This window comes from Takifugu rubripes, chromosome 4 (genome assembly GCF_901000725.2).
Source record: "Takifugu rubripes chromosome 4, fTakRub1.2, whole genome shotgun sequence".
In the NCBI taxonomy this organism is placed as follows: Eukaryota; Metazoa; Chordata; class Actinopteri; order Tetraodontiformes; family Tetraodontidae; genus Takifugu; species Takifugu rubripes.
In genome coordinates, this window is record NC_042288.1 from 13,946,975 (window position 1) to 13,974,261 (window position 27,287).

Below are 27,287 nucleotides of genomic sequence, written 5' to 3' on the forward strand. Positions count from 1 at the left end.
TTGTTAATTTGATTACAGTTCTTCGGTTTTTGCATAGGCATCTATTAGCGTGGCACATCCCGACTGGACAATATTTGCGCACGCTTCTGCAAAAGTGTTTTACATGTGTGTGATTGCAAGGGCATCTCTATGTGGAGCCCTCTTCAGATCCAACCCTACAGATGTCCAGTTAGCCTGGGGTCTGGCTGAGCCATTCCAAAATGTTAATCTTCTTCTGGTGAGGCCATGTTCAAAATATAGCTTTGACTAGAGAGAAGTGGCAGTCAGCTCTGCCACATTAGGCACTTGGATGTGTTGGACAAGAAGATTTACAATAGATCTCAGGAAGTAAACAACTCTAATCAGCCCAGTGTGTGGCCAAAACATCCTGATCCAGGCATCCAAATGAGGACAATTTCAGAGATGTTGAATATGATAAAAGGGTTGATATATTCAGGGATTACAGAGGAAGGTCCCAAAAGAGGAAAAGAAAAGTTGTCCTGGAGGCAAAGTGGGCTCCAGTATATTCTTAGCAAGTTCTGTCTAGACAGGTGACTTTTGAGAGTATTTTGCTTCTGTTATGCAAACATTCAATAGTTTTCAACCGCGCAGGAATTGGGCGGATAAACTTTCCTGACCTCATAAGAAAAAGAAGCATCAGCATGATTTTGCTCTTGTGTGTGGAGGTTATAACTAGAACTGCTACCCTCACTGCTCCTTTCACTTCTTACTCATTTCTCTCACATGCAGGTCCAGTGCTATTTTCAATATTTCTTCTCATTTCGCTGCATTCTGCATTCTCACTGCGTTCCAGGAGGTTTGCCCCATTTATGCTGCTCCTTATTACAGCATTCTACGAGTGTGCTGTCATGCTTCGCCACGGCTGAAATTACTGACACATAATAATGTTATAATTTGGGTAATTGCTTTTGCGAGAGGTAGAGTATAACATTCTGCAGTGGCATTGACACTCCAAAGTCTTTGAAAGTAGAACTGATGTCTCTTTTTTCCACAATAGAGGGAAGTTAATTAGTTGAAATGGTGAATTTTCACTTTAATTAGCTGCTCATGGACTATTGAATTTACCTAAAATTAATAACTGTACGTGCTCCTTTCTGGAAACTGGTAGAGAATTTGGGATAAAACTGGGATAGACTTATATTTTATTAGTGTGTGAGCAGTTTTAACTGCAATTCCCTAAAATGTGAAAAGAGTGAAAGCAGCTGCCTACGCTGCATGTTTTTCTCAAGTGGATGGTGGTTCTGTGACAGCAAAATTGTTATAGAAACAGTCTTTTCACTACTTTGTCTGACACGCTATATCAGTATCACAAAAACCAGCAGCTAGCACACGCGTGACACTGTTGAAATAGGTATAATAGTTTCTGCCCTGCAAGACTCTCTCCTCTTTCAGACGCGTCCTTTAATTCTGAAAATGAAAATTGACTGTCACCGTTTAATGCGACAATGTTGTCCTCCCACTGCTGCTGGGAAAATAGATGGAGCTCTCACAAAGGCTGCAAATGATTTTTGTATGAGTGGTTTTTATAAGGCCAAGCACACAAGAACCAGCACAAACCAGGGCCGAGTATTGTGCAACAGCTGCAGATATAAGATGATAAAAACGATGGATTTCATTCACAAACACAGTTTTCATTCATTAAATTTCAATAGATGGATCAATTATATGATCATATTCCACATAATAGCCGCAGGCCAAACTGGCATGTTATTGTAATGTTTTAATTCCCATTCTTTTTTCTCTTCTGGAAGCTTCTGTCCCCAGGTGAGCTCTCAGGAATGATGAATGCAGCCACTTAATGGCTTTTGTGATTTTACGAGCCCATGAAAGGTACACATCAATGGATACGTCTGCATACAGATTACGCAGCACGCCGTCTTTGTCCAGCGCCCTTCATCCACATGTTGATTTAGTAAATGATCCCGTAAAATGAACAGGTGTTTTGCCTCCAAACCGCTCTAACAATGGCGCATCGACAGGCATAACGAAGAAACAAAGTACCGCTGATAATCAGTTTGAATACAAGCAAATGACAGTTTGTCTGAATAATAGTGTTTGCTCTGATTAGGTCCAAGCACGATGCTCCATACATGGAGGAACCCTGTGTTAACACACAAAAATATGTTTGTTAAAGAAAAAGAATGGAAAAAATATTCTCTGTTCATTTCTCTAGAACTTTTTACTTTACCGAGAATCCTCAGAAGAGATTTTCTGATATCCGCAGGATCCTTAACATTGTGAATCCTGATAAAAAAGTACAGAAAAATACAGGAATTGCGAACACTCTCCTTTATTGTGTGTAGGATAAATGGATGAGTCCTTTCATTGAGGTTGCATTTGCAGTCAGACTAACACTGTAAGAGGCTCCCAAAAGGCAGCCACCATCTGCACATCCAAAATGCAAAATCCACAGTGGCCCTGCAACAAAAGAGTGCAAAAAATCTCTTTATGTGGACGTACAGCAAAGTTTACAATAGAATTTCTTGAACATTCTTTTTTGTTGGAAATATCAGAATGTGCAGACAGTTCCACGACATTTATTCCATACAGAAAAGGCTCCTCTGGAGGGAGCATAAGGCATGGTTTTCAATAGGTTTCAGTAATATTCACATTGGTTCTGTGGTGAGTATTACATATCCTGCACACTTAAGTCAGTTAATGAATATGAACATAAGATAGTTTGAAGTTGTCTGTAATGCTTATCCAACAGGATCACACTCCATAGTTTAGTTTATGAATAAATGTACTCGTTAATTACAGTACCATTACCCTCTGTTAAAAGGGTCGGGGTTGTGGTGGGTTGAGTGGAAAAACTACATAAAACCCCCTTCTTTCCTCCAGGATGCATGTTTCAGCAGTTAGCACTCATTTGATGGCTGAGCTAATGCTAGCAGCTGTGAAACACCTGATTGAGCCATTTGATGGAAAAAAGATCTAAAATTATTCTTATAACAGCAGTTGTTGTTGGTCATAGGGCAGCCGACCATATGGAATGTATTAAAATGAGAAAGAGTAAAATACTTTGTTGGCCAATGTTAGCATGAGAAACTGCACACTGTTTATGGAACCAGCAGAGTTCGGGTCCACATGTGATTCTAATGTTGCATGTTTGGACTAGAACCTTTTTCTCAAAATTCAAAAATATTTCAGGAAACATTTAAACAACTGAGTTTTTAAATCTTTAGGGCCATGTTGATTCAAGCAGCCTGTTCATGTCATTGAACTCTTTAAACGTTTGTTTCCAATCTCTCCAAAACGGTTTGATCAATGAAGAATTCTAATATAAAACCAAAAAACAAAAAATTTTTTTACCTGTATTAGTTCTCTACTTAAAATTGTTCTTTAGGCCACATACAAACAATCAAATGAGTGATTCCAATCAAATGTTTTGTTCACTTTTTCTAAATTATAACATTTCATCTTCTATCTTTTGCACTTTTATCTGTCATCTTTGCCCAGAAAATACAGAATTACCACAATGCAGTGAGTCAGTCTTCTCGACAACTATGGGGAAGTAGGACGGGCTGAATTTCAATTAAAGTGATATCGATTTCAGTGGAAAAAATGAGAGGTTTATACTGTGCAGTCAGGCCAGTAATCAGATACAATCCCAAATGCAGACGTTGCCCCAAATAATGAGCCGACTTTATCCATATTTATTGGAAAAAATCAGAACCTTTCGAAATTGAAACAAATTCCCTCTCGTGCAAATGTTGGCCTTTTTTTCCCACAGAAAAAAGGACGAAGCTACAATAATATATCAGGTAATTCATGGACTCTTGTCACCTTCGGGAGTTTGGTGAGCTATGAACATTTGCCTTACCGTAGCTATCGGTGGGTTGCATTTATTGTCGTTTCTAACTCAAAAACTATTGATTTTCTGACAGAAAAGGAACCGGCTTGGTGTGCAGATGATGGGCTGTAATGCCAGGCTGTTGATGCGTTTCCCAACTACTATTTTAGACACCCTGTTATTTGCTTTGCACACAGCTTATAACAAACAGCATAATTGTAATGTTGCCCACTAGGACTGGAGCTGTGCTTTTCTCAGCTCCATAACTTTGCCGTAACCTTCAGAGCTTTGTAAATGCAGCTGTAAATCTTGCGATTTAATCACAAGCTCCAACTTTATGGGGTCAATTTAATCAAATACAATGGCGGTGGTGAAAAACAGGAGCCTGTCGTCTTTTCAGAATCAGCCCCCCAATGGTTCACAATTTCAGTGCGAGGAAAAATTAGCTGTGACTGTTCATCAGGCGGGAGCCCATTCAGTGCTGCTGTGAGCTTTAGTAAACAGACCTATGCCTTTGATTTAAAATGTCCCTACCGCTTATGCTCAAACCTGCAAAAATTCCATTTCAGCAGCATAAATCTGCAGTATAGACAGCCCTTTCCTTGTGTTCACTATTTAATCAGGGCTAATATAACACAGCTATAGATCTTCTCTGCACACAGCTGCTGTATTGACCTCAAATTACAGGCAAGCGTAGGTGTAATTAAGAACATTTATTAAAGTTCTTTAGCATTGAATCAGGACCTCTCTGTGCAAGAAAAGCTCCCTGGCTCTCATTTGGAGTGAACAAGAAACACCTGTGATTACTTTACAATTTTATGGCTCCATTGATTTGAATATTAGAGCCCCAAACAACAAAAAACAACACAGGAGAGGCTGAGAAAAGCCGGCACGCGATCTAACGTAAAAACAACAGCCCAGATCTCAGATCTCACCAATCTCTGAATGGAGAACAAAGAAATCCAAACATCTGCTTCTGAATGGCTGCGGTGAAATCATCTGTGCAAACACACACGTGTTGAGACGGAGCACCTGTTTCTCAGAGTGTGTGTCCGCTGACATTTCGTTTCAACAAAAAACCCGAGGCCAAGACAGAGTACCTGCACTTTAACCCCTTTTGTTGGTCTGTGGCAGCACCTTCAGCTCTCCAAACGGGCATCTTTCCTTTCAACGGCCACAGCCTCCTCTCAGCAGGATGGAAATAGATGGGAATTAACACGCTTTAAAGTGGGGCTTCACCACACTATTTGAAATGTGTACCGCAGAACCGCTGTATTTTGCTGCACCAGGCCTGTTTGTCATGTCTTCTTCTATTCATAAAGTTAAATATGAAGACCTGACAGGATAAATGGCAACATAGTTTTGATAGTTACCAAGGTTTCAAACACTCTGCCACCTGAAATTACAAGTAAATAATCCACACAGATGCGGCCTTTGTGTTTAGAGCGGTTTCATAAGCTGATGATACATCAAACCATATTTATTCCCGCACCTGGCTCATCTATAGGAGTTTAAAATTCCCCTTGGGCATTTCTCGCCCTCTCCCGGGGAAGCTCCGGTGTGTGTGTGTGTGTGAGAGAGAGTGTGTGTGGGTCTGTGTGTGTGTTCCCCCTTGTTTGCTGAGGTCTCTGTCAGTGCTTTTTCAGTGATAATCAAGACAGAGTGGGAGGGCCACTCACTAATAAGGAACGCGATCTTGCGGGCGATCCCACTGTGACTTTTATTTCCAAGTCCTAGAATCCGGGAATCAAGGCTGATCGCAATCACGCACGGATTATGGCTTTTTCTCCGCTGCTTTTCAGCAAATCACGCCTGTTTTAGAGGAAACTTTCTCGCCAACTGTAAGTACTTCCAAAGCGCACCCATTTCACAGCAAATTAATCCGAGCCGAGGCAAATATCAGCGTGATAATCTTGTGGAAACCCCCCCTTCCCTTTTTAAACCGACAGGTTTTTCCCTAAATCGCTTAATTGGTGAATAATTTCCAGGCTTCTTTTTATTTAAACTTAATCTCATAACCGGAACACGTGAGTCAGAAACGCGTTATTTCTAAATTTGCGCGCACTGCTCAGCACGCACCGAGTTGCATCACTTGTTTACAACAAAGAGGGAAATGTGACATTTGCAAGATTAGGAACCGCGTTATCATGAAATTAGTAGTGGGGGGAAAACCCGCTCGACCAATCAGCGTTCGAGCTGCCGTTAAAAATTCCACAGTGTATGAAGTTATTCCAAAGTGAATGAATGAAAGACAAGCGGGACAGCCTGACTTTCCTTGTTCGTGTGCTGCTTTTCCCAAACTGGGACGTATGAGTAGTGGAATGGCACCGAAATCAACACACTCCCATATTAACTTTGGAGCACGCAGAGCTGCGTGCGGGGCTGAAATGTTGCGGTTCCTGTCCGCAAGGTTAAATCCCTTGTGCGGTCTCAAAGTGCCCGTTTAACTCTAATTTACGTGCCCGACTGCGGGGGTTGTGACTTTGAGCTGCATGTTGTTCAGCTGCATGCGTGTGCAGGGACGGCTGGAACAACATGACGCCTTCACGCAGGCGAGGAACGCGACACCGCTCGCGGCGCCGCGCTGTGCGGCGTCCACGCGTGGTCGTGTGTTGCGGTCACGTCGTCCCCTGACGCCAGGCAAACACAGGCCGTGGCTTTAATGATCACACGGTGGAAGGGTGTGGTTTTCCATGTAGGATTTGGGGAAATAAATCATTCGCCTTAAGGGTCAAAGTAGGTAAAACAACTTCTTCTGACACTTTTTGGGGATTAAATTCATGAAGAAGCTTTGGAATCGTTCCCCTGTGGAATTATATAAACAGTGTTTTTACAAAACTTCACCACACCAGCAAAGTGTGATCTCTCCTTTAGATTACCGTAATGAAAAGAATAATATTTGTAGCCCGGACGGTCGATGTGTCACCTCAAAACAAGGAGACATGATTTAAAGCGTTCCACACTGAGTTGGAACAGTCCACAAGACCTTGCTGCATGCCAGGAACGTGTCGTTTGGAACAATCCGGGATCACACCCAACACCCCCGCCCCCCCAATCCATCCAAAAGTTCTCGCCGCCTCCTTTCGGTGCGAGAGCAATGCGGGTCATTTCAGTTGGCACCATTGGTGGGATAGTTGGGGGGGCTCGCTTGTAACAGAAGGGTTCCACGTCTGATTGTAGCACGTGGTGACCTTGGAGTGCGCTCTGCTGCAGTTCAAACCATAAAAGAGTGTTGATGGAGTAGAGACACAAGCAGAAGGCTGGGGCGCTGTACCTGGACCTGAAGTGCACATGTAGCCAGCTAGCAGCCCAAATGAAGTATTGATTCATTCGATCTAAAATGTATTAAAGCCGACATATGATGGGCCCACTGTTTAAAGTCCTTGTTTTTATTGGTATTTCACAAGAGTTTTTGGTCAGCAGAGCTGCTTTAATGTCTGTCTCTTCTGTATTTGTATGCGGAACAGACCTGTGTGCTGTTTCGTTTGTTAGCGCGGCTTGATGGAGCATGATTCAATCGGACCAAATTGTGAAATTATTCTGTTTGCACCCAGAATTTCGAGCGGACCGCCGTCTAGCGTCGGAGTCATGATCTGTTTGTTAAGTTGGGCCGCTCTCCTGTGGACCGTGAATTCCATCCTGTACACTTTAGGAATGGCAGTGGGTGAGCAGAAGGGTAGGTGGGATTTGATTTTTGGATTGCATCACATCTCGTCAAGATTGAGGCAGAAATGTGACGGTATTTTGAAAACACACGCACAATCCACCACATATTTAAGCCGTCAGACACCAGATGAGCCTGGGTAAGACTGTTGTTTGTGAGCTACACTTCAGGCTTTTGGAGAGCCGGAGCGCAATAGAAATGTGTCAGTGTTCACAAATTTGCTCTCAAACTGGAAGAAGACTTGCTATTAAATTGAAATTAGTCCTTGTTTGTGCCTGCTGTTAAAGATTAAATGAAATCTTGAAACATTAATTGGATTGAAAGCCGACTGAAATGATAGCCTGTTGCTTTTTTTAGGTCTAAAAATAAATCGGTGTTTTTGCAACCTGTCCTTTTCTCCAGACGGCTCCTGTCCTCCTCTGGGGGTGGAAGAACACCTTTTCTCTAATACTTTAGATCATCCTCTGGAAATCACAGGTGGGTTGGGAGCGGTCAACCAGGCTGCCTGTACGTACAGTCATTGTTCTTTTGAAACTTTTGTCTTTTTATCAACCCGTCCGCAGGGTTCGACCTGACGGAACACTTTCTTCTCCGAAAGGGAACGACCTCAGAAGACCTGCCGTCATTTCGTTTAGGAAGCAGCCCTCTCATTAAGCCAACCAGGTGAGTAGCCTCCGCATGCATGTGCCTGTTTATAGTGCAGCCCTGATAGATTATCAGCTATGTTATTCCCCATTACCTTCCTTGTGTAGAGTCCCAGAATACAGAGGGAGCAGCTCCATATAATGCAGGAAAGCATCCTCCTGTTTCTATCTACCTAACCTCACAACGTAAAACAGCCGTGAGAGGCTCTCGTCACACTTCCATTTGCCTCGGCTGATAAGGTCAAGCTCAGGGGCGAGCTGTTAGACAGGAAGTCATTCCAACAGGAAGAATGTACATTGCATTTATCCTACAAATCTCCTAAGGGTAAAAACGGGACACAGAGGAGCAGAAAGAAAGGTGTGTGTAATGAGACAGGAATATTAATATAACTGCAGACGGCACGCTGCCATTTCCCAACTTTCATTCCCGCTGTCAGTGGATTGGACCTCACTATGATTCCACCTCAGTTCTTGTTGGAGATTCACACTGCGAAAAAAGCCACAAAACATGTGTGGAGGGGACAAAACAATTTGGGAGACTGTACATTTGCTTATTCCTCATGGGGGAGCAGCAAAAAAAGCCATTCTTTTTGAAGGGGCCAGTATTTCGAGACATTTGCCCCCACTTTTTTGAGCCATCCTTTTTTTTTTTTTTGGAGCTAGCAGATGTGTGATCACCTTCGGCGTTCAGTCAGCCAGCTGAAAATACACCGACTTCAGTCCTTCCCGTTTGGGACCGTGTAGTGCAAGAAGATGCTGGCTCTCAATGACACTGCTGACAGTGTCATTGGTTACGGTGGCGCGACCGCGATCCCTCTCATATCCAATTATCTAAGTACTTTGACAGGTGATACTGCGTGCCAGCTGAGGAGGGACCGCGTGTAGCGGTAGGCCCCTCTGCCCTGCCACAGCCGTGGAAAACATTGCTCACTTTGCTTGGGGATCATGCAGCGGACCGTGGTGCTGTAGAGGAGGATAATGTTCCGCCTTCTCCTCGGTATAATACACATTATGGCCCATAAATCTCAGGGAACATTTGCGCAAAGTGACAAATTGGCCTACAAAGTCCAACTTGCGACCGTCCGTGTAGCTCTTGCTGTCTGTATTTGAAGGCAATGTCTGTGGTTAGTTTGCGTCCGGTGGCTTTATCTGTAAGTTTCTTCTCTCCTAATCGGCACATTGTGCCTTTTGTTTTGTGTGCTGCATGTTGTGATGCCTTTTTTGGCGACGATAGTTTCATATTTCACGTTTCGCTTGGAAAGTTTTGCAACATTTTACCCACCTATGTAAGTAAATTATCCTCTTCTATTGCTAAAGGTGAGAAAAAAACGCTGAATCATTTCATTTTCTGAAACCTCGATGCAGTCAAAGCCCTCTGCGGTTCGTGCTCATCACTGCAGCTATCGAGTCCATTTTCAAACAGCATTTTTCTAATCCATTTTCATTTCGTACATGCTCGCTGCATTTGAAATGTAGATGCAAACAAGCCCACGCCAAACCACCAGGTGTCTTTGTTCATTGGTTTGTGGCTTCAGTGTTTTGTGGCAGTTTGTTAATAAATGACGTCGGTTTAAAGCTGAGTCACTTTTTCTTTTTAAGCACGAGCATCTGAACTGTGACGGGGGATAAACAAATCAAGATTCACACAGATGTATAATAATAACATGCCATGCATATGTCAGCTACAAACGTGCACTTTTGTCCGTGTAGCTGACAGTTTCCCATTAGACCAGAAACACGTTCCCATTTAAGCAGGAACCAAAACCCCCGCAGAGAAGAAAATGCTGCCTTTGCTGTGATAAATGCTGCACTTTGCCCAGAAGTCAGTATAATTAAGACCAATTTAATCTGTTGCCGTCGAGCGCAAAGACGTCAGCCGGTTATTTTAGCGCGTGAGGTTTGATCCTTTCAGTAAAAGCAACCCGAGTCCTCTGACTTATTTAAAAGAATCTGCCTGGATAAGGTTTCCAAGCCAGGACACCAAATCTGATTGTAGGAAAGGCGGTAGCGCTGCTCTGGTGTCGCTGCTGTGGTGTCGCTGTGACATCCTGTCAAACCATTGTGTCTGATTATACACGGGTTACAGCCAAGCAGCATGAGGGATCATATTTTCCTACAGTGGCAACGGGGTCCAGAAATCACCTCACAGTAATGGAAAAAGGAGATTTTAGTTAGAATTCAGATGGCATCCCAGGATCTCTTGCACGGGCGCAGTCGACATACAGAGTTTGCACAGTTTTCTCTTCCTCTCCCACAAGGTTTTGCTCTTCTTCCTATCTGCTCTGTCGGCCATGAAACGCTTTGAGCATCCAGCTTAGTATTAAACAATTGCTCTGATACAATTTTGACAGCTACACTTCTTAAAAATATTGACAAACCTCAAACAGGAGAATTTAATTTTTATATGACTGGCAAAGCGTTCCTTAATTTGGTTACACCCTCAGCCTTTTGTTCTTCATCTAAACCTTTTTCTATACATTCAGAAGCATCATTTTCTCCAAGTTGTGGTGCTAAACAGCCACGCACTGGCGTTTATCGTTTAGCCACTGATAGCTGTCCGGACCAGGTCAAGCCCCTTAACCCCTCTGTGGCCTCACAGAGCAACACTCCCACGCCACAGCTCCAACTTCTGAAATTAGACGGGACCTATTTGACTCGGGCAGCATGCAAAGGAGGGTTCGACTGATTTTTAGGTTCATGGACTTGCATGTGTCAAAAAATAAAAAACAACCCAAAACGCTCCACACGTGTCTCTTGATTCTCTCCTGGCCTTGGGAATAAAGCATCACATACGGTAAACACATTGTTTGCTGTTCCGCAGAGAGATAAGCTCCTCAGAATTAGTTTTAGCCAACTCGTCATTATAAATTCCTCTGCCATCGTCCGCGCTGGCGTACAGTACAGCTAAAAAAAAGACTTAACCCCTCAGGCAACAAATAACCTAACCGACCTCTTGAAGGGGCGTTTGCTATTGTTGTGGGCTTTAACTTTGGTCTATTTATCATTTCAGTCATGTAGCATTTACACCAAAACCTGAAAGAATTCAAGGGACACGGTGGGAGAGGTGGTGAAGCGCTGAGAGAAAAGAAGATGATGAATTGGAGTGAAAACTAATTTCCAGCCTGTCTGAGAAAACTCTCTCTCCCTGCCGCAGGCTGTGTTCTGCCTTCCCAATGACCTTATCATTACTTTATTATTGTTATTATTAAACTTGTGATTTTGATTTATTATATTTATGCCCTTCCACTTTTGACTCCTAATCTGAGCAAAGAGTTAAGTCTGATGATGTAGCGTATTAAAGGGTAAAAGGTTTCCTTGCTGCTCCTATGAAATTATGAAGTGAGCAAGGTAGGGAGGTGTACCATGTAAGGTATGTGATTGGAAATATGATACTGTTGCTCCTATAGCTCCCTTCCTCCATGTTGGCGCGAGCATTTGTTCCAAGACTTGAGACAACAGAAGATGTTACACACACTCCGAGCCCTCCAGGTTTTCCAGGAAATCCAGGACTTCGGCTCGCGTGAATGTGTATCCGTGTGAGCTCGTACTGATGAAGCGATCCATCTTCTGTTATATTCCATCAGATCCATATTTCCAAGTGGACTCCCAGTCGAGTACTCCATTGTTACCATCATGCGAGTGAGGAGGACCACAAAAAAAGAGCGCTGGTACCTCTGGCAGATATTTGACCAATCAGGAATCAGCCAGGTCGGTGAATATAGTCAATGCCCTTTATTAACTGCTTTATTGTGAGAGGATGTTTTAAAACTGTGTTGGGCCCCCCAGTTGTCTATCGTGGTCGACGGCGGCCAGAAGAACGTGGAGTTTTCCTACCAGAGTCTGCTGAAGAACACTCTCCGCTACACGTTCAGGAGTCGCGACCTACACGCCCTGTTTGATCGTCTGTGGCACAAGCTGAGCATTTCTGTGCAGAGCAACATAGTCTCCATTTACATGGACTGCAAACTTGTAGAGAGGAGGCTGATCGATGAAAGGGGCGGCGTCGACCCCGGCGGGCGCACGGTCATCGCCACACGAGTGGAGAACGGACGGCCCGTAGACGTATGTTTTTCTCCCTCACTTGTGTATTGATTTATTTTTTCTACATGAGGCGCTTGAGGGATTCCTTGCTCGTTGTTTGGGAACTTTGATTGGTATCGCGTTCAATCAACCCCTAATATGTTATATATGTTAACTCAGAGGGGACCTGAATGCAGCACTTGGCCGGGCCTTTAATGGCATCAACATTTGACTGTATAATGTCCTTTTCCTCCTTGTTCTCCCCCTGTGGGTCAAAAGAGAAAAAACAGGCTGGTAAATGAGACACTTAAACAGCTTCAAGTTGGAACTCATTGACAATTAAATACATTTTGCCTCCTTCTCCGGTGGATAAGCGCACTTTCATCAGTGGAAAGAGGGCAGCGACGCTTTGATGAAATGACTGAATGACGCTGAAGGGGTACCTTTAATGAGAACTCTTTCCCACAGATTGAAATGAAACAATTTCTGATATACTGCGACCCTTATGTGGCTGGAATGGAAAATTGCTGCGAGCTGCGAGAGCCAAAGGTAAAGTACTTTGATGTTTCATCGTAATAAGAACCCCAGCTTAAATAAACCGACGCCACGTAATGAGTGGCGCGGCCGCGACGCTTCTCGCCCCTTTGGCATTTATTTAGAATACATTTCACACGCGTACGTTTTCAAGTCCAGAGACATAAATCTGGTTTTCTGCCGGTCAGTGATGTCGGCATCATTGCTCAGACCGCGTGTGGGGACAGAAATGTAATAACGAAGATCTTCCATCAGCGCTGGATCAATAAAGTCTAATGTTACAGTGATTCCAAATGGAGAGCTGACCTTTGACCTCCTCGCCATTAAAAGTCTCCATAAGCATGCTGTCAAGTCAGTATAAAATTACCCCCGGAGCTTCACAACCTTGACAAGGACTTGAGTTTTCTGCTTTTTACTGCGCAGTATAAGTTACATTTATAAATGAGTCGCAGCAAGCGAAACATTTTTGGTGTTCTGTCTTTTTTGGGGCCAAAATCGCACAGGGAGGTGTCTAAATTGTGATTTTTTTTTTTTTGTATTGATTCAGTGTGAGGTCAACAAGACATTTAATGGGACTCCCCCTCCCACGGTTACAGCCCAGCTCCCCCAGATGCTGTCGCAGCCGGCATCGCCACCGCTGGACAGATGTTGTTGTCCAGCCGAAAAGGTACGATCAATACGGCGCAGCCAAAGCCTCCGATAATTGCAACGGCCATCGCGACCGAACCGCCGCTGATAGGCGTCGGCAATCGTTTCCGTAGAAGCACAACTCCGCCCGGGTGCAGGCACGAGGGGGGGACTCTGCACTCATGTTGGGAAGAGCGCCAAAAGAGTCCCTCGGCTGCAATCACGAGCTTCGGATCGAAGCTCGGATTGAGAGCCAGAAGCATGAAAACACTCTGCAGAAGGTGGACAGCATAGATGGTGACTCACAAGGAATATCGGATTTCATAACCCAGCAATTAGGCTATCGTTTGGGCATCCAGGAAACTGCTACAAGCATCTATTCATGCCATAAAAACGCTGCATTATTTGCAGGTGAATCAGTTTATTTTAAGATTTTTTTAATCATTATTTTAGCTCATTTATTGCCAATGTTAAGTGTCGTTACATAGAGAATTATGACAAACAAGGCAGTATTGTAACAGTCACGGATCCTGGCGCTGTATGTTTAGAGAAGTAGAAAAATAGACCACAAATCATGCGATAAGTTCCTGTCTCCAGGTTTCCTGTGAATTTTGCTTACCAGAATCCTTCGTTTCTTACTCCACGTGTGCCGGAAACTCTAGTGTATAAAATGCAGTGTGTCTCTTTGAATGTATAAGAAAGTGTGATAACGATATCTAAAGGAGACAGCTAAAGTTGCCCTTTGATTCCAATTATTTTACTCTTCTTGTCCCGTATTATTTCCACAGGGAGTTCCTGGTCTTCCAGGTGGAGTTGGACCAGCAGGACCAAAAGGAGATAAGGTATTAAAAAATGATGAGAAATATGTTTGTGTGTTGTTGCTTTTTTTTTTTTTTAAACGTGCAAGGATTGCATAAATAGTTGTGATGCTGTATTTCCACTGCAGTCTCCTTGAACAGCCCCCATTCAGTCATACATAATGCAGAAATATTGATTTAATCACAAAACATTATCACTGGGTCACTGTGATTTGCCTCCTGTAGTAAATAACCTTTTTTATTTGTCTGAAATCTTAATCTAAAGTATTGCTGTGGATTTCCATTGTGGTCCGCGTCACTGGATTTCCAAGATGGTCTCATAAAAGACACATTTCCCTCCTACGGGGGGACGTAACTCGTCTCCACGACATGCCGATTGGCAGCTGGCATTCCCGAATGGTAGAAAATTCCCAGGCATCGAATATTGTTGCTGGAGGAAAGAGAACCAGTCGGATGCAAACTCAATGGGTTCCCAAGCCATCTAGGCAAGCTAATAAAAAAGGACGAGGGGAGAAGCGTTCAGCTGTGAATGGAATTCTCTGGGCCGAACAGGTGGTGTTACTACGTGCCTGATAAGACCAGATGGCCCTCGGGGGTCAGTGTCTTAATTAGCATGACGTAACGATGTGACTAAGATGTACTGGACTGCTTAGGTTCTGGAAGCATATTGAATGTTTCAGAATACAGCCCATCCTCTGTGTGGTGAAATTATGCAAGTTTTTTCTTCTTTATATAAATGCTGAAACTGATGGCTACCAAACAGGCTCCGCTGGGAATCTTTAGGAAATTGCACGCTGTCAAGCTAACCCTCCTCTTAAGCTCCTTGTTTTGTTTGGAAAAGGCAGATCACAGGATGCGCGCTGTTTGTTACCGCGGCTGTCCAAATGCGTTCACATTTTACTCGCTGCTGCACTTTATGCTCCCCCATTCACTAAATCTCGGTCCACGCTCCTGCTCAAATCTTCGCACAACAACTTAATGGCAGGGAAAATAAAACCATGCTGACAGAAGCTCTTTGTAAGGCTGAGATTACAGACCCTAAATAACAGAGTGGCCAAAAAAAAAGGTTACCAGCATGTTTTATTGAACAATTCAAAGCCTGTCAGAATCGAGAAAAATGGATTCAGTGTGTAAGTGTCCTGGAAAAAATATACACAAAAATGGCGTTTTTACTATAGTCGTGAAGGAGCTGTTCAGTGAGGCAGGACTGGGCCCTGGTGACGGAGGGCTTTGTGGGTGAGGAGACACGCAGAAGGAGGGGGGGCGTCAGTGGTGAAGTCCTGGGTGGCTCTGCTGCAGGGTTGAGGGCCAACGTTCATGAGTCAGATCCATCGGAGGGGTCGAGGAGGGAACCGAGATCTGAACCCTGGGGGACACCTCGCACCAGGTGAGCGGTGGAGGAGGTGACGGCTGCTCTGGTGAAGTGAAGGGATAAATTAAACTGGGGGGGGGGGGGGGGGCATTGTTGTGTCAAAGGCACCAAACAAATAAACAGACTGGTGTGTTTATCAGCCGCTGGTTTCCTTTTTTTGTGTTCTGAAACATTAAAAAAAAGGCTAACAAGGCAAAAGCAAATGATGTTAATAAAGTGAAGCCATGAGAGTTTTTAATTACCAACATGGGAATCTGAAACTGTGTGTGATTAAAACGCGACAGAGTGTGCAGCACCTACTGGTTTAACAAATTAGCCTGACTTGTTGAGATCGGTCAAAGACATCTGCGCAGTTTAGAGCGTTTAACGCACCCATAATGAGAAGTGCCGGCCAATCTTTTTGACCTACACAGAGGGGTTCTTGGGAAAGTGTGTGGATCACTCAGCCTAACTCAAACAGAAAGTACGATCCTGCATTACAGTCAGTTTGATGGAGGATTGCAAATGCACTGCAAAGGGATTAAACCGCTATGATTAATCCAGAATCCCTCAGGAAATTAAACAGATAAGGGTTGGGTTATAAGAATGCAGCTTACTTGAAAGGAAATCCATTTTTCTATGGCCTCGTGCATAAACCCGGGTATTACTAGATTTACAGCTTCTGCCAGTACATGGAAAAAGCATAATGGTGAAATTAAAACTACTTTCCCTTTTGCAATATCCTTAATTTGTTTTGCAATTCTTGCGGCCACATGATTGGTGTTTTCAATTAGTCACCTCCAATTCAATTTCACTGTACCTCTGGAATGAAATTAAATACCTCTGTCAGTTCCTCCAAATCTTTCTCCCATTTTGTTTTCAGTTCTGTGTTTTTATAGCCATTATCTGTATTCAAGAAAGAAATAAACGAATGCAAATTTAATTACCAGGAATGTGAAGTAAGTATGCAGATGAAAGTTGTATCTATTGCTATTAACAAATTTCTACTCTTAAAAAATATGGTTGATGGAATGGAGATGGCGTCGGCTCATTAGAATTGGCCCTCTGTCTTCAATATCGTTGTTTTCCTCCAGGGTTAATGAACAAACAGGGTTTTACCGTTGATGTGACTGGATAATGCCATCACGTTTAATTAGATTGTGGGTTTACACCAACTTAATTTGCTGAATGACTAACTCCACCTCCTCTCTTAACAATGTTTTGGACAATTTGCGCCCCTTTTTGTCACTGAACGGTTTAGTTTAAAGCCCGAGATTTCCCCTGGACTGATGGTTGCAGCAAAACAAAGTGTCGGCCAGAACTTGTAGGTAAAAGCTGGTGGAGGAGACGAGGCCAGTTGACGGATGTGGTTTCTGTTGCAGGGTGAAACGGGGGAGGTCGGAGGCCGAGGAAACCCAGGACAAAAGGTAAAACTCTCCCCCGGCCCGTCTTTATAAAGCCCGTTCTGCAGCTCAATGTCACTGTTAGGGTTTTTAGCAATTTCAAGAGTTGCTTTTAACCCAGTTTCCTCTTCAGGGAACTAAGTGCTACTTCCTACTGAGTCATTTATGGCATCTGTCACCGTTTGATGTGTGGCATTGCTCCAGGAAAAAAACAAAAAAAGCAATCTTCAAATCACAACTGCAACTGGTTGCAGATTAAATTCAAGATTAAATTCCAGCCTCGGAATTTCTCTGGATGGAAGACCAGTGAGGGACTACGTATACTGGGGCATTAGCTTGTCTGCTATTTCTCCACTGCTAGTGATGTTCTTTGGAAAATGCTAATTAGATTACACTTCCTTATGACCATCTTCATAAATTTCTTTCTCAAATATCTCGGGGACTTTGTGCCTCAGCAGTAACAGGAGGATGTCTGCGTTTGTGGACGGTAGCTTAAACTCCGACCTCCAGTATATCCACCGAAGGTGCGTTTTTGCTTATGAACGTTGGTTCGCGGAACCCGAAATACTTCATTTTTGTTTTTCCACGCGCGGCTCGTGAGCCTGCAAAGGCCGCTTTGATTAACGCCAGCGCACGAGGAACATCTGCATCAGCAGCACCGCCAGCAGTCCTGATAGTGATGTAATGTCTTTCCCCTCGTAATATTTTACACCCCTGACCCAATCCACTGTCAATATTGTGTAATCTCTGCAAGAACTCTGCCCAAGGTGCAAAATCGTGAACGTCTTGATTCAGCTCTGTGGATTTTTTTCTTCTGCCTTTCCAGCTAAATTGGAAAGACATTTTGTAAACAACACAAGGTTGGGGATGACCTCACCTGGACAAAACCCAAGGCTCGGATATATTAAAAGAACTTTGTGCACTTGCTGATGACACAAGAGTGACGGTCGCCCTTGGACTGTTAAATGGTGGTTTGCATGAGTTTTATGGGCAGTGCTGAGGTCACAGAAGTGTAAAGTTTACAGTCTAGGCTGGAAATTCATTGTTTTCCAGCACATCTTAAGCATAATCTGGTGTGGGAAGCAGAGGCTGGCTCAGCTGGAGCAGGTCGTGTATTATTATCTTATGAGAGGCAGCAGAATTTCGGGTCCGCGTGTGTCATGGCGAAGCTAACCTGTGTTGGTATTAAACTCTTTCTGAACACAAGGATGAAGCAACACAGTCAAGGGGGAATGTCATTGCATATCGTGATTATATTGTGGAATTTCTTGGCACTTGCACTATGATTTAACTTCCCTTTAAGCCTTTCCGCCATTGCTGACTAATTCATGTTTATCTGCCATTAGAGAGGGATTCATTTTACCTGCTTAAGATTTGAAGACCTTAGAATATAAGCTGGTATAAGTTACATATAGATTGAATTTAGAGAAGCTTAAGAAACAACCACCGATCCTCATAATGGACTCTACAAATAAAGGGAAAGTGACAATGTGAAATCAGATTATTTTAGATTTGTTAATATTGTGGATTAACTGCCTTAATGTGATAGATATTTAACTGATCTTGCATTCACGTTCAAAAAGGTGTAAAGCTGTTTTGTTTAACCTCCCTGGATGTGAATGAGAAACCAAGATGGGATTTTTTAAGTGCCTTTTCTTTGCCTTTAACTTAAGGTTCTGTGATTGCAGGGGGAATTTGGATCAGGAGGGCAAAAGGGAATCGATGGGGAGAAGGTAAGTACGACTATCTCCACTAGACATATATTCCATACATAGCATATCAGCCCGATCTAGTTTCATCAGGGAATCAATTCTTATAGGCTTTTCAATTTCTGTGTGATGCCCTGGAGGTAGAAGCGATGCACATTTTTCTGCGTGGCTGTTTTCAGATGCCTGTCATATCTGAAGTAGATCGAGCCCTCAATGTCCTTCTGCAGTGAAAATAATTGACATGCTCTCCTCCACAGACTTGCAATACTAATGGGCAGAACACATTTCTCAAATTACCTTGTTCCCCTTCCGTGTCTTATTGCATGCTTTTAAATCGGCGAGATTAGACTAATATTTGAAAACAAGGTGATATAATGGGGGGAAAAAAACCCCAAAATGCTGTTCCTTTGACGCAAATGGCTATTTTGCTCGTGTGTTTTTTGACTGTATTCAGGATTTGTTTGCTCATGGTGGCAATCTCAGTCGGGAGTTGCTGTGCAGCTGCTCGGTTTAAAATCGATTAATCAAGGCGCCGCTTTTCATCGCCATCGCACCCTTGAGTCATCAAACAGCTGCCGCAGATATCAGCCTCCACACTGGACCATCAGTCTCCTCTGAATGGTCTGAGCACTGTACTGGTCTTTGGACTGTTGGGGGAAGCTGGAGACCCGAGAGAACCCACCCAGACTGGGGGAGAACTAGAAACCATAGCTTCACCCTAGAACACTCTCACCCCAGATAGCAACCCCATTGAGGGTAAAAGATCACTTGATGTCAGTGTACTAAGCTAAGGTGGAAGACATTTTGACTTCCTTTACTGAGGGGGAATCCCAGTTGCCTTCCAGTCACTCAAGCCTGGAAGATGCAGTTAAAACAAGAGCTGGCTCGTATTGATTTAAAAATCCGGCACCTCTGCTCATGTTCCTCTGTGGTCTGAGATCCCTGAATAACCTGTAGAAGGTCATTGTTGGATTATTTGTCCTGCAATCCACATTTCAAGCGTTACTTTTATATTTAAAAGAGAAATAGTTGCATTAGTAGTTTTGTTCTACTGCTGGAATGAAGTTTATTGACAGAAATTTGAAAGGAGTGTAGAGTCATTAGTCCATCCTCTCCGAATGCAGCGTATTACTTTGTTATTATGGAACGCCAAATTTCAAAAACTCAATTAGAATGTGTGATACTTGATATTGATCGCTACCTCAAATACAGCAATCAGAGGCAAAAATGACGCAGCGGGAGAGCACCTCCTCTGTTCATCTCAGTGTTTAGCTGCTGGGTTCCAGTTTATTGGACTTTGCTGGTCCATAAAGTGTGACAGCTGGACGTGTGGGCAGTGTTGATAAGCCTTTTATTGCTGAGAAAAGACGCTGCTTGAGATTTCCCAGAGATGGTATCTGTTGGATTCATTCAAAAGTTTAGAGAATACACTTAATTACCCCTCAGCGCGTGTGTTTATGTGTGTGTTTGTGTGTGAGTGAAGGGTTTGTGTGTCCTGAGATGGTCTGGGACTGATGTTGGAAGACTGTGTTTGTTAGTTATCTTTGGTTTATACCAAATTCAACCAGTTATTCTTACAAAACAAAGCTATTTTTGCTATTGTAGCTGTGGCTTTTATTGAAATGTAGCTGGTGTAACTAAATTACCAGTAAAGATCACACACCTCCACTAACTATTCCTCCCCTGCTGCCAGTTGTTAAGTATCATTACGGTTCTTTTGAAAGCAAGTTTCTGTTTTACTTGTTTGAGCTAACTTTTTCTTTAACTTCTGGAATGCTAATGCCTCAAAACACACTCTGAGGCTCAGGAGTATAAAAGATAGAATAAATTTAATTCCCATGGTTGGCAGATCGCCTCACCTTATCAGTGCACTTATTAAACAGTGCAACATCATCAATAGCTGGTAGTTTCAAAGGACCGGCAACATTTTTAAGTGTGAGTTTGCAATTTTTGGACTCCTCGGTTCGACCTTTGGATTGGATTTTATTTTTTGCTATTATTTACATTTGGAAACAACTACAGCTTGTGTAAAATGACACAGTCTAAGTTTACGGGTATTTTCCACAGCTCGGTTGCTTTTAGGATTTTTTGGGGGGAAATTTCTTCACCTAATCCTCGTCTTTGATAGGAATAAAAGCAAGGGCAGGATATGGAACAAAAATATGAGGTCACCAAGTCCCATGACTCATTAGTAAGCATTGAGCTCTGCAGGATTAATGGGTTAAAACCAGTATCCCCAGTGACTCCATGAGCAAAAGCAGCTCCAGTTGTTAAGGTCCCCTTCCCCCAATCACAGGTTAAAATTAAACCTATTTTCCCAACTGTAACTAATATTTAGATTAGGTTTTTGCACATTTTGTGATGTTACTAAGTGCATTTGACAGGCAGGCTGCAGGTTTTCATCAAGGTATCATTTAAAATGACAAGATTGCACACAATAATAATAAAATGAGGCCATTCCGGACCAGAGCAGGATTATGGGATGTCCAAGGAAGATCTGGACTTGTTATTGAAGAAAACCCTAACGAGTCCAGTCGATGCAGAGATCTTACTTGGATAACAATGACCTGGATGATTGGGAATCTACACAGACATTGTGGGATTTAACAATTCTCTGCGTTACTTTACAACATATTTCATGATTAAATGTATATTCCAGAAGAACTATTGTTTCTACCACAGGCCTTTGGTTTGGGTGGCCCTTTAGAGACGCTGCACAATTACATCACTGTATATTACTGGAATTGTTATGGACTTTCTAATCAGATGTTACTGAAAAAGAACCCAGTACCTGATGCCAGGTAGTCACAATAGAGAATTAAGAGAAGAATTAAGCCACGACGTGTAAAAAAAAAACGATCATTTGAGTCAGATTTGTTTGATCAGACTGACTTAGTTTATGGTGGAAAACAAATCTTGTGACTAAAATAACTTAAGTTTGTTGGCTGCTTCCTATTTACTGTGACCACCTGAACCGTGCCTTTACTGCAATTAGCTCATATTCCAATTTTAAAGCTAGTAAGTTATTTACGGCTCAAGTAGAAACTGGAGAAGAGGAATTCCATGCATGAGCATGTGAGCCAGGATCATTTTTCAAATACACGGCCTCTGGGACAGAAGGAGCTCCCGACGTGTTATCTTCGGTCCAAGTTCTATCCCAAGATATTTGATGTTCAGCTGATGTTGAGCGTCATATGAAGAGGAGTCAAGAGAGAACGCCTTATTCCCGGGATTGGAAGATATCTGACACCCAGTTTGACAGCGTGACACTTGGTTGGAGCGGTTTATTCAGCCGAGCACAGCAGACACACTAATAAGATCTCTTGTCTTACGCTCAATCGGTGTGATTTACCCATTTAAAACCTCGTACAGGGCGTTTGCATGCTGAGCAAATGGAAAGTCACAAAAGGCATTTCCTGCTATATAACCTCTCTGGCATTTGTAGGCCGGCACTCAAGACATCTGTGCTCCTCTGAGATCCTGTTCCATGAAGCCCCGAAGGCCTGTCATTCAGTTTTATATTTCTCCTCCAGCGTATTTGATACGTTTAATGGAGTTTGGGCCGCAAACACAGTGTTAAACATCAAATTATTGTGCTTTTAACACACGAGGGGACGGCGGTACCTGGTAAAATAAACGTAATTAGGGTGCACTTGTTCACGCTCGCCTCTCTGGTTCCGTTGAGCCACTCGCTCTGGATGTGCCGAGGAGTTGCTAGATTGTCTGGTTGCCCCGGCGCCACAGGAGTGACGCGGCACAGCAGTGTGTGTAATTAGTATGCAGACGTACACAGCTCCCCACAGTGTCCTGACCTCGTGCTGCAGCGGCGGCAGTCACACAGCCGTCACCAGCGCATTCACGACCGTTTCAGCTGTCTCCGTGTCGCTGCACAACTGATGCTATGGAAAATTGGGAAGGGGGGGGGGGTTAAATGTCAGCTGAGAGAGCGTTTGCCTATGTCACCTTTGGCATTCAAAAACAAGCTTTTTTAAGTAGTTCCTTCCCTGTCTTGTGTATCCAGGTGATGCCACCATTGTGGAAGGTCACTTCCTGTCACCTGATCACCGCACCAGGATAGCTAGTCTATGTCAGTTAGGGCCTTAACGAGTTATGGTGAAACTAGCCAAGGTTTCCGCTGGCCACTGTGGTTCCTAATTGGTTTAGAGACAAAGAAAACAGGATGCTCAGTTAAAAATACATAAAATTGTTAAATGTTTTCTTTTTCAACTATTGTATATACAATACAGAATTTGGTTCCTTGGGTCCTTTAGTGCAGAAAAAAAGAAGAAAAGCTGGTGTGGTAGTTCCTGGGCGTGAGTGGTCGTAGAACATTTAGTGCAGCTGTTTCAGCCACAGAACAGCTTCTTGCCATTTCATCTAATGGCTCCTCGCTTTCTTAAAGCTCAAGTGAAGCCCTAAATAATTTTCATAGATCAGCCTGAAATCGCAGCCCGGTGTCGCTCCTGCATGGCGGCCTCGGGCCATTTTAATGTCCAGGTGTGGGTTTATTTCAGGTACACCAGTTTCTTCCCACAATCCAAAAATATGCACATAAATATTCCCTGTGATGGACCGCTGGCCTGCCGAGGGTTGATTAGTGCAGGGACAGATTCCAGCACCCCTGTTACCCTGATTAAGGAAGGATGGAGGGATGGGGGATGGATGGATGGAGGGATGGGGGATGGATGGATGGAGGGATGGATGGAGGGACGGAGGGACGGGGGGATGGGGGGATGGATGGATGCCTTATAAAGGGAAGTGTATTGAACATCTCAGTTACCAACCAAGGTCAATGCTGACGATTGTATTAGGCGCGTTTCCATTGCGGGAGTTCCTTGTAAACCTGGACAGGAACTTTACAGGAACCGTTCCTCCCGCTTGGATACGTCGCCACTATGTGAGTTTCAGGTGTGACGTCACCTGTGCGATTGTGTCCATGGTGGTGGAGTCTGCTGCGCTAATGCTCCTCTTCTGCTGGGCACCGCGTTACACCGGCACCAAGTTGAACCTCAAGCCCCACCCAGGGGTTTTTTTGGGGGAGAAGGCAAATTTTCTAGTTCCTACCCTTTAGGTTCCATAAAAGTTCTTTTCACTGGCTGTTCTTGGGGGGTTCTTGCAGCGGAGACAGGCCCCAACAGCCCCACAAAATTACCCAGATGTTCCTGCAGTGGCAACACGCCTGAATCTTTGTGTTTGTTCTTGTGCATGTTTCATACATACACGTCAGCGAGCCCCAGTGGACTTTAATCATTAATCAGTCCAGATTTTTAGGTGAATTGAATTCAATTAAGAGTTTTTGTGCGATAACTGATAACTGGCGGCTGTTATTCTGTTAATTCTCATTTTATAATTTAAATTCAGTTAGAAGAGTTTTAAAAAACAAATTTTTGTGTTGTGTCCTATATTGGTTGGAGTATAATTAAATAAAAAAACAGATGTTCTCTGCCTTGATTAAATGCAGAATCATATTTAGAATGCCCAAAAGCTGAAAGGAGCTGCTTGTAATTACAGTTGTTATGTGCAGCTTAAGAGTGCCACAGGCGAGACGAGCAGGTCCGCAGGTCGCGTCAGCAAGCGCCCAATCTAAGTACTCCCACTCGAGCCAAGTATTTGATCAAAAAGTGTTACTTTAGCCAAAGCAGTAGTTGACTGGAATGATGCCTAACAGTTCCTCCAGCCTTCATTGCCTGAATTGCATTTAGGTCTCGGTCACGATATCCACAAATAAAAGACTGCTGTGGAGAAGGAAACACTTGTGACATTGGCAGTTTTCGAGTGTTTTAAACACACAGGGTTGAGGGCTGAGAACCACATAGACAGGGGGACTAGCTAGCTAGCACCTGGGCTAGAGGATGGAGACACGGGAAAAAAAGAGTCATTCATTATATGAACATCAGAAAAGTGATTAATCTAAATTTGTTTATGTCTTCATTATGGGACAAGTCTTGTCCTGCGGTCATAATTGCCCCCCCTCCCCGTGTAAGACGACCTCGGTAAAGCGGTCAGCTTATTGATTGAGCTAAAGATGTTGAGCTCTGATGTACAGCTGTGAGGCAGTCGGCCCATTACTGACAGCGTCCTGGCCGGAGCAGCAGGTCAAGTGTTGCAATCCCATAAAAATTTATGTTGACAAAGTCTTATGAATAACACACAGATGTATGAGCTCAGAAAATGTGCAACTGCATTATCGCCATGACGATGGAATGTGTTCAATAAGGGCCCTGCGATAAATGAGTTACATCACTGGTGGAAGCTGATTGGGTATGATAAAGGTAGCTAATCGTCTTCTGCAGACGTATGGTTCGCTATTAATAGCTTCTCTGAGTCTAAATTTAACCACGACAAATCGTCGCGCTTCCGAGTCATTTTACGGATGACTCCGACCACCCGGTTCCCCCCACCGTCATTTTCCCGACCAATTCCCAAAGCGGCGTTGCCACTGGCCCAAATGTGTCACACCTAACAGGGATCGCCGCAAATTCAGGCTGTCGATACGCGTCAGGCCTCATTCGTCAGCTATCGCTCTTTATTACGGCCGTCCTTCTTTTGCATTTCACCACCCGGAGACTCGACTTTGCCCTGAGCTCACACACGCCGGCGCCGTCCCACCCCCCCAGGTCGTTTGCTCAAAGGTTAGGCGGGATGACATTCGGAGTCCTTGCTAAATCGAAGTGTAGCGTGAGGGAAGGGGGGGTAGACACCATGTAACTAGTGGATTTTATCATCCCTCGGTGTTTTCGGGCGTTTTCTAACTTATCCCACTGATGGATTGTGACAGGCATGAAAACTTCTTGCATGAGCTACTTATCGACATGTAGCGACACGTGTAATAACACAGATATTAGGAAAAAATGGTGCAACCCGTCGCTCTCACTGACAAGATTTATACTTCAATATCTTCCGTTTTTGTCCCCAGGGTCTGAAAGGTGACCCAGGGCCAGCTGGCCCGCTTGGTCCTGTCGGTCCCAAAGGAAACAAAGTGAGTGAGTCTGCCGTACCCATTAGCTCGGGCACGCTAATCGTTTTCTAACCTTTGCTCACTTGGATTCCAGCGGATTTTTCGGGGAATCCGCCTGACTCTCGCGTGTCGTAATCCCAGCCGCAATAACAGGTCTGCCCATCGGGCTGAAGTGCTGCTTTGATTGCTGCTCCAAACACGGCTGACGAAAGAGCGCTGTTATTGCTTTCATTGCTTGGCGAGACTGTTGGCGGTCATATAGAGTCATTTTAATCCTGGCTTAAAGAAAGTGCTCCACTCACTCTTTCGCAGAGTATTTGTATTCAGAGGGATGGCAGTTTGCAATCAGCATACCAAACATCATTCCTTTATCATTCTTCTCTCTCTCTCTCTATTCTTTTTTTTTTTATAAAGGCACTGAGACTTCAGACAAGATGTGGATTGCTTGCTAATGCCATCTTGTTTGTGGACTGTTTACCAAGATTGCTTATTTAGACAATCTCTTTGGGGTTTCACAAAAATATGTATCAGAAGACAGTCTGACAGGTATTCGTGTGCGACCTGGACTGTCGGCTGGCAGCTCAAACACGTTTGATGCTAAACCTCGTTCTTCTCTGCCTCCTCACTGTCGTTTCATCGACACAGATTAAATTAACTTCCCTTGCAAGGCAGCGCATCTTGGCCTTTTTAAATATTCATTTCATCTCACGGTGGGATTATTTTCCATATATAAGATGAAATGATTCTGGCTGTAATTAGTTGCCGTATCTCCCACTCTTTTCATTTACCCTCCCATATCGGGGGCCTGTTTTGTTATTGTTGCCGCCTTTTGGAAGAACTCGCCACGTAATTGTAGGTGCAACGCTCTGTCTGCCAGCCTTGAAGTTATAATGAGCTCTGTGTGTTTCTGTGAAGACAACAGAGAATCAGTGGGTATTTTAGCCTATTTTCCAGATGGAAGGGTGGGAGCGGTGCTGCTGTGTCCGTTTGTTGGTATTGAAACTGACAGGGGGAGGCAGATTGGAAGACATGAAGTAATGAGCTTTCCTAATATCTAATAGCAGGCATATTTTAGCCGTGACTTTCATTTAGACGGCAAAATTGATATGAAGCACTTGTCCCCTCAACCTTTTGCCTTTTAACTGCATCTGATAAAAGGATATTGCCAGTTGTAAACTCCTGTTTTTATTAATTTACTCAGCGCTTTATGTAGTACTGTAGAGTGGAAATAAAAAAAAGAGGCGTAGAGTTTCACGAGCAGGGATGCGTGAGGTTTTCAAACTAAATGATTGCTTACATTGAGCCGCCGATGTCTGAAGTCGTCTGCGTTCCTGCCCGCATGCCACCGGCACCGTACGGCCTTTCCACCACACAGCACAACTGTGTTTATTACAAGACCTGCCACTTTTAATAGCAACGGACGACCTCTAACGGTGTGAAAATCCTCCAACACCCACCTCATTTCCAGTCATACTGTACATGGTTAAAGCTCTCTGTAGCTCACGGCGCCCAAGGTAAAGTATTGTTGCTAGGCACGGTCGGGATTATATTACCTGACCTCCGGTTTTCATCATAAACAGGATCCCACGGCATTCCAAAGTGTGATCCAAGTGTGTTGTTTTCGTTTAACCACCCTGTTACCCGGTGAGGTTTCGGGGAGTCTCGCTAATTATTTTTCATCTTCTCAGGGCGATGCGGGTCAACCTGGAACTCCTGGTCTGCCTGTAAGTTCACGCCATTTCATTCTCATCCTCCATATGCTTTCT

The 27,287-nt window shown here is 43.7% G+C and overlaps 1 protein-coding gene and 1 long non-coding RNA gene across 6 annotated transcripts in view; one reads left to right on the forward strand and one right to left on the reverse strand.

The window, feature by feature from the left end:
* Positions 1 to 1,843: 1,843 nt before the first annotated feature.
* LOC115249659 (uncharacterized) lies at positions 1,844 to 4,957 on the reverse strand. Of its 2 annotated transcripts, none has more exons than XR_003888349.1 (3): positions 4,894 to 4,957; positions 2,189 to 2,418; positions 1,844 to 2,101 (listed from the first exon to the last, which is right to left on the reverse strand). It is a non-coding gene; the product is annotated as an uncharacterized lncRNA (long non-coding RNA). The 2 variants fall into 2 exon arrangements; XR_003888348.1 differs by lacking the exon at positions 4,894 to 4,957 and adding an exon at positions 4,729 to 4,785.
* Positions 4,958 to 5,281: 324 nt separating this feature from the next.
* Positions 5,282 to 27,287, forward strand: part of LOC105416390 (collagen alpha-1(XIX) chain) — a 69,578-nt gene continuing 47,572 nt past the window's right edge. The window contains exons 1-13 of one of the 4 annotated variants that reach the window (XM_029835411.1): positions 5,282 to 5,634; positions 7,348 to 7,469; positions 7,860 to 7,934; positions 8,021 to 8,120; positions 11,686 to 11,809; positions 11,888 to 12,163; positions 12,590 to 12,670; positions 13,203 to 13,322; positions 14,071 to 14,124; positions 16,834 to 16,878; positions 18,543 to 18,587; positions 25,480 to 25,542; positions 27,210 to 27,245. In XM_029835411.1, the coding sequence (XP_029691271.1) occupies positions 7,382 to 7,469; positions 7,860 to 7,934; positions 8,021 to 8,120; positions 11,686 to 11,809; positions 11,888 to 12,163; positions 12,590 to 12,670; positions 13,203 to 13,322; positions 14,071 to 14,124; positions 16,834 to 16,878; positions 18,543 to 18,587; positions 25,480 to 25,542; positions 27,210 to 27,245 (1,107 nt within the window). In that variant the 5' untranslated portion in view covers positions 5,282 to 5,634; positions 7,348 to 7,381. The remainder of the gene's footprint in view (positions 5,635 to 7,347; positions 7,470 to 7,859; positions 7,935 to 8,020; positions 8,121 to 11,685; positions 11,810 to 11,887; positions 12,164 to 12,589; positions 12,671 to 13,202; positions 13,323 to 14,070; positions 14,125 to 16,833; positions 16,879 to 18,542; positions 18,588 to 25,479; positions 25,543 to 27,209; positions 27,246 to 27,287) is intronic. The other 3 variants (XM_029835409.1, XM_029835410.1, XM_029835412.1) reach the window with 3 other exon arrangements.